This window comes from Anguilla rostrata, chromosome 13 (genome assembly GCF_018555375.3).
Source record: "Anguilla rostrata isolate EN2019 chromosome 13, ASM1855537v3, whole genome shotgun sequence".
NCBI lineage: Eukaryota > Metazoa > Chordata > Actinopteri > Anguilliformes > Anguillidae > Anguilla > Anguilla rostrata.
Genome location: NC_057945.1, coordinates 2,288,650 through 2,305,658, shown reverse-complemented (window position 1 = coordinate 2,305,658; position 17,009 = coordinate 2,288,650). Strand labels below are relative to the sequence as shown.

Genomic DNA, 17,009 nt, shown 5'->3' with positions numbered 1-17,009 from the left:
ACTGGCTACAGGGTAGAACACAAAAAGTAGTAATAGGAGGGATAATATTTGAGCAGGGAACTGTTTATAGGGGAGTCCCACAAGGATCGGTGCTGGGACCACTGCTCTTCCTCATTTATATCAATGACCTTGGCAGGAATATTAGACAAATTTGCAGATGATACAAAACTGGGAGTTCCAGCTAATAGTTTGGAATCTACTAAAGTAATCCAAGAAGATTTAAATAAAATCTAAAAGTGGGCGGAAACCTGGCAAATGAAATTTAATATAGCCAAATGTAAAGTTCTTCATGTGGGAAATAAAATCATTAGGCAGGATTACTTTATGGGAGGAACAAAATTTGAATGTGCTCAATTTGAAAAAGACTTGAGAGTTATAGTTGATCAAAACCTTTCTGGTTCTAGGCACTGTGCTGTAGCAGTAATAAAAAGGCCAACAAGATACTGGGATTTATAGCCAAAAGTATTGAGTATAAATCCAAGGAAGTTATACTTATCTTATACAATACATTTGTTAGACCACACTTTGAGTACTGTGTGCAGTTCTGGGAACCGTACTACAAGAAAGATATAGAGGCTCTGGAAAAAGTTCAAAGAAGAACAAACAAACTGATTCTTGGTATGAAAGATAAAAGCTATGAGGAAAGATGCTTACAATCTTCAAGCTTAGTAAAAGGCAACTCAGGGGTGATTTGATTGAGGCTTTTAAATTCATAAAGGGGATCAACAGAGTGAACTACAAGAGATTCTTCAGGTTGAGTTCTGTTAGTCAAACAAGGGGTCATAAATGGAAATTAACAAAAGGTAGATTCCATACAGACATTAGGAAGAATTTTTTCACGCAGTGAGTAGTCAATGTGTGGATTAGCCTGCCAGGTCATGTAGTAGAGGCAGGAACTCTGGGGATTTTCAAGACTAGGCTTGATACCATGTTAGATACTATCTAGTCTCTAGGTAATCAGAGCACTAATTTAGTTAGGAAAATGGTGAGCGTTGTTGGGCTGAATGGCCTGTTCTCGTCATAATGTTATGTTATGTTATAACTTTAGCATGGGTGGGCCCAGCCCTGGTCCTGGAGAGCCGCAGGGTCTGCTGGGTTTCTGTTTTCACCATTAATATCAGTAACCAATATAAACCAAAGATCCAGGAGGTAACAGTGTAATCAACCGCTAATGAATTACTGAATTAAGTTCTGAGTAACAGCTTCTGTGTTTTATGGAATCCGCTGCTGAAGCAGGCCTTCCCTCTGCGTGTTCAGCCGGCCATTCATAATTAATGACTGAATTAAGCGCTGAGTAACAGCAGAAAGCCGCTCACTGTGTGGTTCCCCAGGGCCAGGGTTGGGGGGTGTTAGCGTAGCGCCTTCGTTAGCTACCCGTCTCAGAATGTTCTGAAATTTCAGCTTCAGGGGCAACAGAATCGGGTCCTGTAGGTGCAGAGGGGGAAACTGATGTTACATTTAGCATAAACCTCACTATTATGCTTCTTCATGCAGTAACAGCAGCGTTTTATCTTTATTAAATATGACCAGTTGCTTGTTCTTGTTCTTGTTCTTGCTTCCTGACTGAATGGAGGCAAATGAAGCCGAATAGTTCTCCTGATTTCTGTGTGTGACAGAGTCCCTTCCTCTTCTCTTGCAGAAGATGCCCCGCCCATCCCGCTGATGAACGGGATCCCATTGGCCACAGCCGCCTTCCCTGTCCCCGCCTCCTCTGCGCCCGACGTCCCCCTGCTCCCTGCCTCGCCCCTCGCTCCTCCCTCCACCTCCCTGCTGCCCGCCTCCTCTTCCTCATCCCCCGCCCCCGGCCGCAGCACCCCCCACCCCGATCAGCCGGCCCCGGGGGCCCTGGCCGCGCCCTCCCCGGCCCTCAGCCCGGCCGAGTCCGAGGAGGACAAGGCCAAGAAGCTGCTGTACTGCTCGCTGTGCAAAGTGGCCGTCAACTCCCTGTCCCAGCTGGAGGCCCACAACAAAGGTGCGTGTTTACTGCAGCGCTCTATGCCATTGGCTGTCACCACATTAAACTCATTCTACATTTACTCTCAACAGACTCTGTCACCACATTAAACTCATTCTACATTTACTCTCAACAGACTCTGTTAACACATTAAACTCATTCTACATTTACTCTCGAAAGCAGGTTTGGATGTAAGATCGATCCAGCAGCCAACATTTATGCACACATAAGCAGATACATGCACATGCACACAAAAAAACAAACACACACACACACACAAATGCACGGATGAACACACACACATACGCACAAATAAATGCACAGATAAGCACACAGGCATACAATTGAAGTCGAAAGTTTACATACACCTTAGCCAAATCCATTTAAACTAAGTTTTTCACAATTCCTGACATGTAATCCTAGTGAACATTCCTGTTCTTAGGTCAGTTAGGATCACAACTTTATTTTAAGACACAGAATAATAGTAGAGAATGATTTATTTCAGAAGTTTACATACACTAGTAGTATTTAGTTAGTATTTGGTAGCATTGCCTTTAAACTGTTTAATTTGGGTCAAACGTTTCGGGTAGCCTTCCACAAGCTTTCTGGAATTTTGGCCCATTCCTCTTGACAACTGGTGTAACTGAGTCAGGTCTGTAGGCCTCCTTGCTCACACACGCTTTTTCAGTTCTGCCCACAAAGTTTTGATTGGATTGAGGTCAGGACTTTGTGATGGCCACTCCAATACCTTGACTTTGTTGTCCTTAAGCCATTTTGCCACAACTTATGCTTTGGGTTATTGTCCATTTGGAAGAGCCATTTGCGACCAAGCTTTAACTTCCTGGCTGATGTCTTGAGATGTTGCTTCAATATATCCACATAATTTTCCTTCCTCATGATGCCATCTATTTTGTGAAGTGCACCAGTCCCTCCTGCAGCAAAGCACCCCCACAACATGATGCTGCCACCTCCGTGCTTCTCACTCTGTGGTTCAGACAGATGGCTTAAGCAGGCTGATCAAGAGTCAGTCAGGGTTCTATGGCTCCCCCTGCTGGAGCCACCTTGCTGTCACATGGCCTTCTATCCTCTCTGGTAAATGGACTGCATTTAAATAGCGCTTATATCCAAAGCGCTTTACAATTGATGCCTCTCATTTGCCAGAGCAGTTAGGGGTTAGGTGTCTTGCTCAAGGACACTTTGACACGCCCAGGGCGGGGTGTCAAAGACAATCGGACAATCGGTCTTACCTCCTGAGCTATGTCGCCCCCACTCTGTGGTACTGCTACTGAATGAAAATCTGTCAATTTAAATAGATTTACAATTATTTTAAATGCACTTATATTTACATATTTACAGATAAATTATGTCTGCGGACTGTTCAAGTAATACATCGCTGTTATACACGAAGCAACATTTTAAAAGAGTTAAGACAGTGGAAATAATTTCTTACAATCGACTCACTGAACTTTAAATGTCGCTATATGTGCCGTCCACAACATGTGCTGAACACCACTTTCTCTCTCTGCCACCAAGGGTAAATAAAACAGACTGTGACGCGTTAAAACAGACTGTGAATTGTCTCCACTGACTGTTAACAGGGCGGTAGTACGCCAGGCATGTAAACAAGCGGAGCAGTTTAATACCAGCTTGGCAGGCGTGTGGATACCGTCCGGACCTTGTTCTATTAAACCTGCTGCTGATGCAGGGCTTTCCTCGCTGTGCTCAGTCGGCCAGGATTTAAACAGTTCCCCCTCCAGAGCTGGCGCGATTCATTTAAGGGAAGGTTCCCCTTTGAAATATTAATGTTCTACGGCAAGGGCATCGTGGTTGGATACATCGCTGGGCATTCCAGCACATTACGGTGACCGCGAAACACGGCGCACTGATGAATTTTTTAAAGCTCTTCTGACAGCGCTGGCGAGATGTACATTAAGCGCGAACGACAACTTCAGGTGTGAGAGCAGGAAGCCTCAGAAAACTCCGCCTCTCCGCGGCCCCCGGCCGCGAGAAGCTGCTCATTCCGTCGGGTTAAGCCGTTTATCGGACTCTCAAACCGGCTGCATTTCCGCTCGCGTGAGGTTTTAACAAAATGAGGAAGTTGATTCCCTGATAGCACGCGACTGGCCATGTGGGAATGAAACTACACATAAAGAGAAAACGGACTGTAAATGGACTGTAAAGTTTTTATGACGTTGAACTGCTCATGGAAATGAAAAAACAGCTGGTAACATATAGAGCACTGGTTTTAAAACGTTTTAACCAGGACCCAAATTATAAATTTGTATATTTCAGGGACCCGACAAACACGCATGCCACTATAGCCTGTAGAGGAGTACAGGCTCAGTACAGGACCCACCTCATACAGTACCATGACCCATTTTCAGCTCCATATCTTCAGAAACTCTGGCGTAGAGCAGATCCCTCCCAGGGTCCTGGAGAGCTGCAGGGTCCTGCTGGCTCTTACTGTTACTCAGCACGTAATCGATCAGTTAAAGCAGTGGATTGCACAGGTAACTCACCTCACCTGGTTTCATGGGGCTGAAGAAACCACAGAGTAAAAGGTCAGCGCATCCTGTGGCTCTCGGGACCAGGACTGGAGGACCTTCCATAGGGCTCCAGGAGATCAGTCTACACCAGCTTCTGGAACAAAAAATAAATAAAAGAACAGAACTGGGCTGAGGGCCCGTGTGGGTGGGTGACTGATCGCCACACGCCAGCGTGACACCCCTGGGAGGGAGATGCGGCAGTGCCGGGGAACACCGTTGGTTGCCGCTTGGAGACGGAGTGCACTCAGACCAACACAAAATGAAATAAATGAACATCATCACTCTTCCCCCTCAAGGGTTCCACGCAAAAAGAGAAAAACATTTTAAAAAGAACAAAAGAAAGTAAAACAGAGTGACCGCTTCTCAGCACGCTGCCCGTAGCGGGCCTGCTTTTCACCGGACAAGCTCCTTCTACTTTTCAGTGCCGGTTTACTTTTACCGTCATTTTCAAGGAAATAAAACTGAAACTAACCGAAACTAACTCAAAACTCGCTCTCTCGGGGCGTGCTCCTGGTCTCGGTCCTGTACTCTGTAAAGAAGCCCCTGGGCTAATTAGCTAACGCAGCCCAGGTGCGTGCTCTCTCCACCAGCCGGCACAGCCGAGACCAACCCGCCTCTCTGGCGGACCAAATGCTACACTGATTCATTGCTTGCTTGTATTGTTCTGAGGTAAATTAACGTCAGTGTTCTGTGATAGCTACCATTAAACACTTAAAGGAGCACCATGTTGGTTGCTTCTTAGAAAGTAGAAGAACCCCATTTGGTGAACGTTGGTGTGTAGTCATGGTAACATAAGTGCGGGGGTTTTACTGTGAATAGAGCTTTCAGTCCTATCCCTTAGGCTTGCTTAGCTGCTACTGCATGTTGCTTCACTGAACAAGTCATTTACTGTGAAGATTCACTAAGAACCTCATAAAACATTTCACAGCAGAAGGTGATTATGGGAGCTGAAGTCCAGAACTATTAGCGGGTGCTGCTTGGAGCTGAAGTCCAGACCTGCTAGCAGGTGCTGATGGTAGTTGAAATCTTGACCTGCAGGCCATGGTTTCCACTAGCTCTGGTCTGAACCTGTAGCCTACTCAAAAGCCGCTTTTCCACTGCATGGTACCGGCTCAACTCGAGTCGACTCTACTCGACTTTTAGGTTTTCCATCAGGCAAAAGTTGCGGATAGTACCTGGTACTTTTTTTTGGTATCACCTCCATCAAGGTTCCAAGTAAGCTGAGGTGATACCAAAAGGTGACATGAAAACACTGAAGGCCACTGATTGGTCAGAGAGAATCGTCACTTATCCTCTTGTGTCGCCTTTGAGCAACGAGTCGTCTTGTTGTCTGAGCTCTGATGTAGGATTTCCCAAACTCTCCTGTTTTTTTAGCAGTCTTTTGTCTTGCTGCATTCAGCCTATTCTGAAACAAAATTTGTCTCCTTGCTGTGACAAACAGCCACATACCGAGAACCGAGAACACTACCCCTTCGATATCCTCTATTGTTCCTGTGTGTGTCACGTTGAAGATGATGTCACGGCAGTTTCATGCGGCATCGCTATGATGACCAGCTACATTAACGGGGGTACTATCTGCAGTGGAAAACGAAGTACCTGGTACCAAAAGTGAGTAGAGTCCAGCAGAGTCGAGTCGAGCCGGTACCATGCGGTGGAAAAGTGGCTTAAGATGCGGAGTCACTCAGCCAAGCCAACACTGTGCGGCCAGCCCCAGTGGTGCTTGCTACAGGGCCAGGGGAGCAGTGTGGTGTAGTGGATAGGGAACTGGCTACAGGGGGAGCAGTGTGGTGTAGTGGATAGGGAACTGGCTACAGGGCCAGAGGAGCAGTGTGGTGTAGTGGATAGGGAACTGGCTACAGGGGGAGCAGTGTGGTGTAGTGGATAGGGAACTGGCTACAGGGGGAGCAGTGTGGTGTAGTGGATAGGGAACTGGCTACAGGGGGAGCAGTGTGGTGTAGTGGATAGGGAACTGGCTACAGGGGGAGCAGTGTGGTGTAGTGGGTAGGGAACTGGCTACAGGGCCAGGGGAGCAGTGTGGTGTAGTGGATAGGGAACTGGCTACAGGGCCAGAGGAGCAGTGTGGTGTAGTGGATAGGGAACTGGCTACAGGGCCAGGGGAACAGTGTGGTGTAGTGGATAGGGAACTGGCTACAGGGGGAGCAGTGTGGTGTAGTGGATAGGGAACTGGCTACAGGGTCAGAGGAGCAGTGTGGTGTAGTGGATAGGGAACTGAGCTACAGGGTCAGAGGAGCAGTGTGGTGTAGTGGATGGGGAACTGAGCTACAGGGCCAGGGGAGCGGTGTGGTGTAGTGGATAGGGAACTGGCTACAGGGGGAGCAATGCGGTGTAGTGGATAGGGAACTGGCTACAGGGGGAGCAGTGTGGTGTAGTGGATAGGGAACTGAGCTACAGGGCCAGGGGAGCAATGTGGTGTAGTGGATAGGGAACTGGCGACAGGGTCTGGGGAGCAGTGTGGTGTAGTGGATAGGGAACTGGCTACAGGGGGAGCAGTGTGGTGTAGTGGATAGGGAACTGGCTACAGGAGGAGCAGTGTGGTGTAGTGGATAGGGAACTGGCTACAGGGGGAGCAGTGTGGTGTAGTGGATAGGGAACTGGGCTTTAAAAGTCTGCGGGTTTGATTCCCAGCTGGACCATTGCTGTTCTACCCTTGAGTGAGGTACTTAACCTGCTTAACTGCTTCAGTATAAATGGATCGTTTGTGGAAAAAACAACATCTGCGTTATAAATTGCTCAGTATAATGATGCCTGCTAAGTACTGACGTGTAAATCTTGAACAACCAGGAGGAGAACTAGAGAACCCCTTATTCTGCAGATTTAATGTTTTTTTTGATGTGAAAATGTACATTGTGTTCTTCTCCCTCTTTGGTGATGTTTTTTCCCCTTGTTTTTGTATCCAGGGTGGATTAGCTGGCTTTGTGGTTCGTGTTGTTTTTTAAATTAGCTGGAGAGCCAGCGCCTGCAGTGATAAAGCTCCCGTAATGTCCTTTGGCCTTCCTCCAGGTCCGCTGTCCCCACACTGCCATCGGTCTTCACCGATGGGTCCAGAGCAAGCTGCTGCAGTCAGCAAAACGGTTAACAATACTGAAATTCCTGCTGCCTCAAAATTAAATCAGACACATAGAGAGGTTGGCGGTAGAGTACTAAAACAACAAGGAGGCATTCGACATATTGCTTTTTCCTTTTTCTGAATATTATGCATCATTTCATATACAGAGATTCTGAAACAGGTTTGTAGCATGTCCCTATAAATCATTCATATCTGTACATACAGCACGCAGTCGACCTCTTAAACTCGACTCAAACACAGTCAGTACCTCTGCTCGTGCACGGCGGTTGTTACGCACATCGCAGACGCGTGAACGCGGGAAGAGAACGCGCGCGCGCACACACCGCGGCAGCTGGCACGTCGTACGCGGCCGGACTGAAGGACGGATTCAGACATAAAGCGGAGACACCCGCCAGCGAGGCAGCCTGGAACCAGTTTATATCCTCACAGCTCTGTGATGCTGAGAAACAGACAGGAAACGGAGGAAGACTCGGGGCTGCAGCCGTGCGCTGTGCCGCCGAGCGGAGGCGGATGGGCGCGGGGCGGGGCTGGGGGAGCGGGCTGCGCCGCGTGATCGCGGCTGCTCCCGCGTAAGGACAGCGGGAGACGTTTCCGAGCGAGCGGGCATCAGCGGGTTTGCGGATCGCGACGAAGAGAGAGAGGGGGAACCGGGGGTGGGTGGGACCGGGGTGGGGGAACCGGTGGGTGGGTGGGACCGGGGTGGGGGGACCGGTGGCAGCAGCAGTTGTCAGCGACAATCGCCGACCGGGGAACCGATTGCCGCAGACACAGAATAACAATGACTACAGCCGCCAGCAGCAGCGAAAAGGGAACGCTATGGCATAAGTCACACGTCTAAGAGTGTTAACGTTTATCGCTTGTTTGGGATTTATTAAGCACACATCTAGAATAATGATGGCATTATCATGATATTAGCACAAAGGAGAGGAGGGGACGACGTCAGCAGTGGCAGGGAAACCCCCCTCCCCCCCACTGTTAATTCCCCCCCCGGGTGTGAGACAGCCCTGAGAGTGCGGTCACATAAAGCTAATGGCAAAAATTGTAGCTCTTTTGTGACCATAGCCAGATTCCTTTGGCTACGTTGTTCCCAGGCCATAGGTAACCAAGTGAAGGTCTAGGCTACTCATCATGGCTGAAGTGTGCCCCCCCCCCCCCCCCCCCCCGGAGTCGTTCAGTTAGGACTGCAGAACACACAGCTAGCCGCAGCTATAGCCTGGAGGTACTGTTCCAGGCCAGCTTTCACCTCGGGCCTTGGGGTGTCACACAGCTGGTATTTTGTATTGCAGTCAGATATTCAGAGGCTAACTCCGATATCAATTTTGCAAGCTTTTGAGTTGAAACAGAGCGTCCATACTCTGAAGAAGTGTTCAGCAAGCTTGATCTCTGTGTTTTCTGATTTAGTTAGGCTGTAACAGAAGTGGTGATCTCTACACCCTGACACTCTTCATAACCATTTGCGGGAAATGTGCTTCAGTCAGATTCAGTTGAATTCCACTGTATTTGTATAGAAATGGGAAAATAAGAAAATACATGACAGCCAATTTTAGTATTATTATTTTTTTGGTTTAAAAGATTTTTTAAATGGAATTAATATTAATCTTTTCTTTCCACTGTCCCTCATATTGGCGCATTGTATTTGAGAAGATTTGACTGATTTGCTTTATTAGTTCTACTATCTATAAATTAGTATTTATTATAGTAGGACCTTGAACAACTAGTGTAATTAATCCTTTGTCAGTTGAGACCACATCCCTAAATTCGATTGAAGGGCACGTGCTGGAAAAACAGATCTCCTGTTTTTTAGTAGCACAAACAGACCTGACGGTGTCATTGTTGGTTAACTATAAGCAATGCGGATTCTCTTAGAAGAACACAAGCACATGCTATAGCATGTAGCCCACAACAGAGCCAGTGGCTCATACGCTGTGTCCCGACAGGACAAGGAATAAAAATAAATAAATAAATAAATAAATAAATATGTGTCTGTGAAAAGCATTCCACTAAATTTTCATTCCTTTTGTGCATTTAGTCGAAATTCAGACATTTCAGATTGGAATATGGACAAAACAGATAAAAGAGAGATGATGTCATTAATGTTAATGTGTCATGTTTATGTAAATGTCATATTTCTAAATTAGTAAGATACAGCCGGTGTCTCTCTGTAGTGAGTCAGTAACAGCAGCATTCAACTGAGAAGTACAGTAGTTGTGCTGCTGCTGCCCTCTAGTGGTCAGTGGTGGGATTGATCTCTGGGATACAGGAATAAAAATAACAACTATGCCCTCTTGTGGTTAAAATTTGAAAGTGCTGTCCCCATCTCAAACCTTGGGTGCATTCCAATCGCTATTTTTTACCTCCTTGCTATCCTTGAGTTCTTTCCTTGTATGGAAGGCCAAACAGGTAAAAAAAAATATGTCAAATTGTCATCTAGGGCTCATTCCATTTGCTTATTTCATTCGTCCATGTCACTGAAGTGTCTTCTAGGTCCTTGACTGACTCGGAAAGCGATCAAGGTCTGCCATCATTAAGGGGATTCCAATCCGTTAAACGCTCCATGATGGAACTAGGTGGCTAGGAGGCTCCCGAAGGATGCTTGAGCAAGGAAAAATGAGTGCATCCTTTGTGGGATTTTTTTTTGGAACACGTGATGTGTAAATAATTGACCTGTGGATCCACCTCTCCCCATCTGCCGTGTCTGTAATTGATATGGCTACAAACCAGGGGTTAAATTGGGGGTGGCCGCGGGTGGACGGCGTCCAGCCACCTTTGGTAAATAAATAAATTATTTTGACCGGCAGTTTTATAAATAACTATGACAAGCCAGTCCATTTTTCGTAGGCTCCAGTCCATGTGTTCCCTCTAGCCAGTTACTCGCCCAACCAATCAAAAATCTGAAAAAAAAAAAAACTCAGGAGGGACAGTCGTTTATATAGACAGGCACAGAAAGAAAAATGTCGTTGATTGTTTGGAAGCGGTAGGTAATTTCATTAACATGTAATTTCATCTAGCCTATGCAACATTTTGAAGAGAGATGAATAAACAGCCCCCACGAACGTCGGCTATTATTAACGGCAACTTTGATTGCTTGAGCAAAATCAGCAGGTTGCTGGTCAGCAGCTAAACTAGGATTGAATATTTCCCACATAGGCTACATAACGTTTTATTAAGCGGCGACTGGTGAGCTGAAAATTGGTGGGGCGCAAAACTTTCTTTTTAACTAATCATTGATCTCAACCTGTTTTCATTAGTAATTTTCCTTTATTATCAAGTGTGCCAATGATCAGATTAATCACATGGCAAGTAGCCTAACACACAGCGTCTTCATACCGTGTTGGGGGATTAAATCATACATTCAATTTATTCGTTAAAAATCCGTTTTAATCACCAAGTAGTCTACACTTAACAAACATGATACACCAGTCTGTTATCTACCGTTTTAGCTTTCAGAATAACCAGCAAAAACAAAACCTGCACTTCAATTTTGTTTACAATCTACGCATTGCAGATATTTGCCATGAATACGAGTGCGGAGAAAGAAATGAATGTATCCGCAAATAATGTTGATTAAAAATGTGCACAATTTCGTACTGCAAATGAAAATAAATGTAGGCCTAGGCTACTTGCTAAAACTGCTTATTTGGGGAGAGCTGGCTATATATGATATTAGTATTGAGTAGCCTATTTTGTGGATTAATTGTATTGATACTCAAGGAAAATCAGGGGAAGATTCTGCCACTGCTTAGTGATTAAAACGGATTTTTCTATATCACATTTATCATTTAATCTCCCTAACACAATGCGAAGAAGCTGTGTCCCTTTCCAATTGATTAGTCAGATGTTTGCAAGCTTGTTATTCACTGAAAATTAATTAAAACAGTTTGAGATCAATGATTAGTTTAAAGGAAAGTTTTGCACCTCACCAGTTTAAGAAAGATGGATAAAAGAGGAAGAAAGGGAGGATAAGAGGAGGATGACCGATTATTTTCGTGGGTAAAATAAATTCTCAGCATTAATGACACTCAATAAACTTGAAATATATTATGTAAAAGCTTGCATCAATAGTATACATTCTTTTTAAAACATTGCTTTCCTTAATTACAATTATGTGCACAATACATTATTTATAACTATTTTGAGCTGAGACATTCATTGGTTTGTACCTTTTTTCACCCACCTCCCACCGGATCTCAGGGTCCACCCACCGCCCAAATCCCAATTTAACTCCTGCTACAAACTGACACTTGAAAAAGCAAGGACATTCCAGCTGTCATGATCTTTGGGTCCTTTCTTTGTGTCCATCGATGGGTGGAGCTAGGAGCAAGGCAAGCGTGCAAGGAGGTAAAAATAAGCGATTGATTGAGCCCATGTTGACAAGACATGATTCCACATGTCAATTTCCCATATTTTTACCCTTTTGGCCTTCCATACTGGGAAAGGACGCAAGGAAAGGAAGCGAGGAGGTAAAAATAAGCGCATGGGATGCACCCCTTGATTCCATTCCAATGGGCTGCAGTTGGAATAGAATGCTTTTGGTTTGGTGAGTTTATAAATCAGAAAAATTACGGGAAGGTCATTTGTTCCAGTTATCTGAGGTTAAGCTCATCAGCAATATACACATTACTGAAGAGCTCAGATGGCAAAGAATGTCCTGTTTCTTCAGGTTCATGTTGTTCACCACAGAACTCAATGCCTGACGGACAGATTGGTCAAACCACATGACTGTTTGGAATGTGTTAACTGAATTCTCTGAATCCTAACAGCTTCAAATAGAGGGCACCTGTAGATTTAGTAATTCATATATTTCCTTGTTTTTTTCCCCCCTTATTATTATTATTTATTTTTTTGTACCCTGTCTGTCTGCTCCAAAGTCCTAGACACAGACTGCTTCTGCTTCCTAGGGGTGCCACTCAATAATTCTGACTTCAAGTCAAGACGTCATTCATCTTAGTTAGTTCTATCAATGGAAAATTAACAGAGTGCACTTGCAGGATCTTGTAGTATTTGTGTGTCCTCCACAAAGCGCTTAACTATAGTAAATTAAAAAATTTTGCCCCTCTGAAAACCCTACCCAACCGTCAATTCTCTCATGGTTTCTTGAGCATTTCATAAACACAGAAACCCTTCCAGCCTGAAGACTGATGAAACCTTGTAATCCGTGAAGCCTGACTGAATGTCCTGGATGTTCCCTCCAAATTAACTCCCCACCCCTCCCCCCTCTGCAGGTACCAAACACAAAACTATTCTGGAGGCGAGGAGCGGACTGGGCCCCATCAAGGCCTACCCCCGTCTGGGCCCCAAGCCCAGCCCGGAGCAGGGGGGGGCCCCGGGGGACCCCAACACTCAGGAACGCACCTTCCACTGTGAGATCTGCAACGTGCGAGTCAACTCCGAGCTGCAGCTCAAACAGGTGAGAGCGCAGAGAGAGAGCTCACACAGGTGAGAGCGCAGAGAGGGAGCTCACACAGGTGAGAGCACAGAGAGAGAGGGAGCTCACACAGGTGAGAGCACAGAGAGAGAGGGAGCTCACACAGAGAGAGAGAGAGAGAGAGAGAGGGAGCTCACACAGGTGAGAGCACAGAGAGAGAGGGAGCTCACACAGGTGAGAGCACAGAGAGGGAGCTCACACAGAGAGAGAGAGAGAGAGAGAGAGAGGGAGCTCACACAGGTGAGAGCGCAGAGAGGGAGCTCACACAGGTGAGAGCACAGAGAGGGAGCTCACACAGAGAGAGAGAGAGAGAGAGAGAGAGAGGGAGCTCACACAGGTGAGAGCACAGAGAGAGAGGGAGCTCACACAGGTGAGAGCACAGAGAGGGAGCTCACAGAGAGAGAGAGAGACAGAGAGAAAGAGGGAGCTTTCACACCTGAAGATGCACAGAGAGGCAGCTCTCTCTCACACACAGACACACACACACAGGGAGCTCTCTCACACAGACACACACACAGACGCAGCTCTCTCACACCCAGACACACAGACAGTGAGCTCACAGACACACACACAGAGGGATCTCTCTCACACACAGACACACACAGAGAAGGAGCTCACAGACACACACAGAGGGAGCTCTCTCTCTCACAAACACACACACACACATACACACACACACACACGCAGAGGGAGTTCTCACACCCGCAGACACACACCACTCCTCATCTCGCAATCGTACGCAGAACGGGCTCAGATGACTGGAGATCCTTTCTCGCAGCTTCTCGGACATTCTTCCCACATGCCCGAACATCTGCTGGATTCTTGCGAAACTAATTCCCAACATCTACGGGATTTCTGTCGTTTGCAAAACAGACGTCAGAAATTATTGCTGTTTTTCTTGAGAACTGTTTGCAAAAAACCCAATCTGAACAGTAATTTAAAGACCACTTTTACAGCTTATGCGTGGGGGGTCTCTTGTTTTAGGACTTCCAGACAGAACATACTAAAGGCCTCAGACTTTACCAAAACAATTATGTTTTCACAAAAACACAGATGTAGTGTGACCTATCCTCCCTGAAAAGGAGCTTAAACTCAACTCTGCAAGGGTGTCCAGTATCAGGGCTTAAGAAGAGAAACAAAGAATGGAATTCACTAAAACAATTCACATTTTTCTCTAAACAAGATTTAGCGAGCCAGTGCGGTACGTGACCCTTAAACAGAAAAAAGGGTCCACACGCTGAAAGTAAAAGTTCCCAAGAATTTGAGTTTCCAACGTTTCGCTCACAAAGACCTTCATCGGGCACCCACCGACCAAAACCCAAGGACTTCCTGGGAGCTTTAAATTTCGGTGTGCAGATATTTCACCTTTTTTATTCTACACCTGAACCCAGCTTGGGCTGGATGTGCACACTAATGTCCTTCCTGGGTATATGATGAAATGACCGTCTGAACAGGGTTATGTAAAGTACACCCTCAGAGCCACGAGAACAGGGCAGCATACCCTCAGCTCAGAGGAAGCCGTTAGGGAGCCTGTTACAGCAGCAGGCAGTGTTTGAGCGCGGGGGTCGAAGGTCACCAGACAGGAAGCAGAGTGATGGTGTGCAGATATTCCTCAGAGGCCAGGAACAGCATGAGAACTCAGAGGTCACACAGCTCAGTGACCTGGAAGTGCTCCCTTTTTGAGGGGGTGTGTGCGTGTGATGTGTGCCTCTGTCCCCTGAGGCACTCTGAGAGGTCAGAGGTCACACAGCACAGTGACCCAGAAGTGCTCCGGTTTTGGGGGTTGTGTGTGTGTGTGTGACGTGTGCCTCTGTCCCCTGCAGCACATATCCAGCCGAAGGCACAGAGACGGCGTCGCGGGGAAGCCCAACCCACTGCTGAGCCGGCACAAGAAGCGCATGGACCTGGCGGTACGGCTCTCCTCCGCCCTCCGCTGGGGGTCTCCTGTTACTGCACACTTTCACAGCAGCCCATTTCCGTTTTGCAGCTCCTGGATAATGAAAATGCAAGAGGAAATGTTTTTTTTTTTTTTTTTCATTTTTATTTCAGTAGTTTGTCTGAGTAGACACACATAGATTGAACTTTATAACAGCATTTGCATTTGGACTGTAATACTGCCACCTTGTGGCAGTGGGGAGAGGGGGCAAACTAGGCAACACAAAGTAATAATGATACATAGCAGTTTGGTGTCTTTAACATGCAAAGTGCCCCACATCACAGAACACAGAATGTGGACCTGCTGAAGCCAAAGGCTACTTCAGCCGAAGTGTGAAAACATATAGACAGAGTTTAAAACACCTAGTGTATGTTTTATACCCCATGTATATACGCAATAAAAATATAATGTAATAAAGGTAATGCATTAATCAATTTAAATATATGAAGGCACTTCAAATATATTTTACAATATATGCCAATATATTGTAAGGGTACATCCAGACTTTTAAATTAAAATATGAGTTGTCTTTTCTCTCTCTCTCTCTCTCTCTCTCTCTCTCAGTCCACGCTATCCTTCTCCAAGGACCTGCCGAAAGCACTTGGGGCGGGGCTACTCCCCAGCCCCCTGGCTGTTGCCGCAGCGATGGCTGCCGCGGCGTCCTCCAGCCCGCTGGCTCTCCGCTCGGCTGGCCCCGCCCATCCGCACGCCCACCTGCTCCAGGGCCCGCCCCTCAGCCATGCCCTCCTGAGGCCAGCCCCTGGGCCCATCCGCACCACCCACGGGCCCATCCTCTTCTCCCCCTACTGACGAATTGCCCCCCCCCAACCCCCACCCCACTGCCCAAACCCCGTCCTCCCAGCCAATCAGGAGCAGCGCTTCCCGAAAGCACACTGTGAAGACGCGGCATGATTGATTGATTGATTAGCCAATAAAATTGAACGCACAGTGGAGAAATGCATTAAGGAAGAAGAACAGAATGAAAAAGGAGAACCACGCCCCCCACCCCTCCCCCCACCTACCCTGAGCTGCCGAACTCTCCAGAACTTTCTGACTGACAGCACGAGCGTAGGGAGGCAGGGGTAGGTGCAATATAAGATTCAGCGGGGCGCCCTGTACGTCTCTGTCATCCTCCCTGAGATCTTCACCGTAACAACGTAGCAGAAAAAATGTAGACATATATCTGAATGAGACGTGTTCCCCTGTAGAGCCTGTGGCCACATGCATAGACTGCTGACCGCTCGGCATTCTCTCACAGTGCAGTGCGTTTAGGCTGACGCCCTGTGGGCCCATCTCAGCTTGAGCTCGCCCTTCCCCCCGTCCCACGCCGGTGGGAGACTGTCGTCGATGTTAGCAAGGTAGCCGCTTCAAAGTCACATGACATCCCTGTGCCCTCCACCTAGCTTCGGTCTGTTTCTAAACGGTAGAACCGGTTAGCTTTACTGTGAACCTCCTGATCCTGGTTGTGGACACGCAACTGACCAATCAGTGTGAGACAAAAAAAAAAAAAAAAAACATTCTAAGTACCAGATGAACATTACTGTTGGTGATTAGTCCGTAGCTATATAACCATGAAGCCACACATTTCCATAAGCTGAAGGAGGTGTGTGCATGTGTGTGCTAAGGGGAGGGGTGGGGGTGAGGGGTGGGGTAAATAACTGAAACCCTCCCTAAATAATAAGGGGGAGGGACAGAGGGCGGCGCTTTCAGGACGCGGAACATAGAGACTCTCACTGTGTATGGACAGAGGACTCCACAGAGAGACCAAGAGATTATTGTGAGATCGGCATAAACTATTTGAAAAAAACAGGAAGCCTGGAATAAATCTCCTTTCCCTGAAATTAGAGACAATGGACAGAAAGCTTGTCTCAGATTAGCCCTTAGGATCTTTGACAAACAAACAAAAATTAAACTCTCAAGTTCTGGTAGTTACAGAAGAAACAGGCAATCAATAAAGAGTACCGACATGGCCTATTAATGTCTGCATATATCATGTTTGCTACTTCGTCAGACTCAGAATAATGGAGTATGAGAGTGTAAGAGTGGTTCGGTTATTTCAT

At 46.7% G+C, this 17,009-nt stretch overlaps 1 protein-coding gene across 1 annotated transcript in view; it reads left to right on the top strand.

Moving 5' to 3' along the window:
• LOC135237589 (zinc finger protein 385A-like) overlaps nt 1-16,780 on the top strand; it is a 50,519-nt gene extending 33,739 nt beyond the window's left edge. The window contains exons 4-7 of the mRNA XM_064304874.1: nt 1,640-1,972; nt 12,811-12,995; nt 14,837-14,923; nt 15,514-16,780. Of these exons, the coding sequence (XP_064160944.1) occupies nt 1,640-1,972; nt 12,811-12,995; nt 14,837-14,923; nt 15,514-15,759 (851 nt within the window). The 3' untranslated portion in view covers nt 15,760-16,780. The remainder of the gene's footprint in view (nt 1-1,639; nt 1,973-12,810; nt 12,996-14,836; nt 14,924-15,513) is intronic.
• Nucleotides 16,781-17,009: the final 229 nt, after the last annotated feature.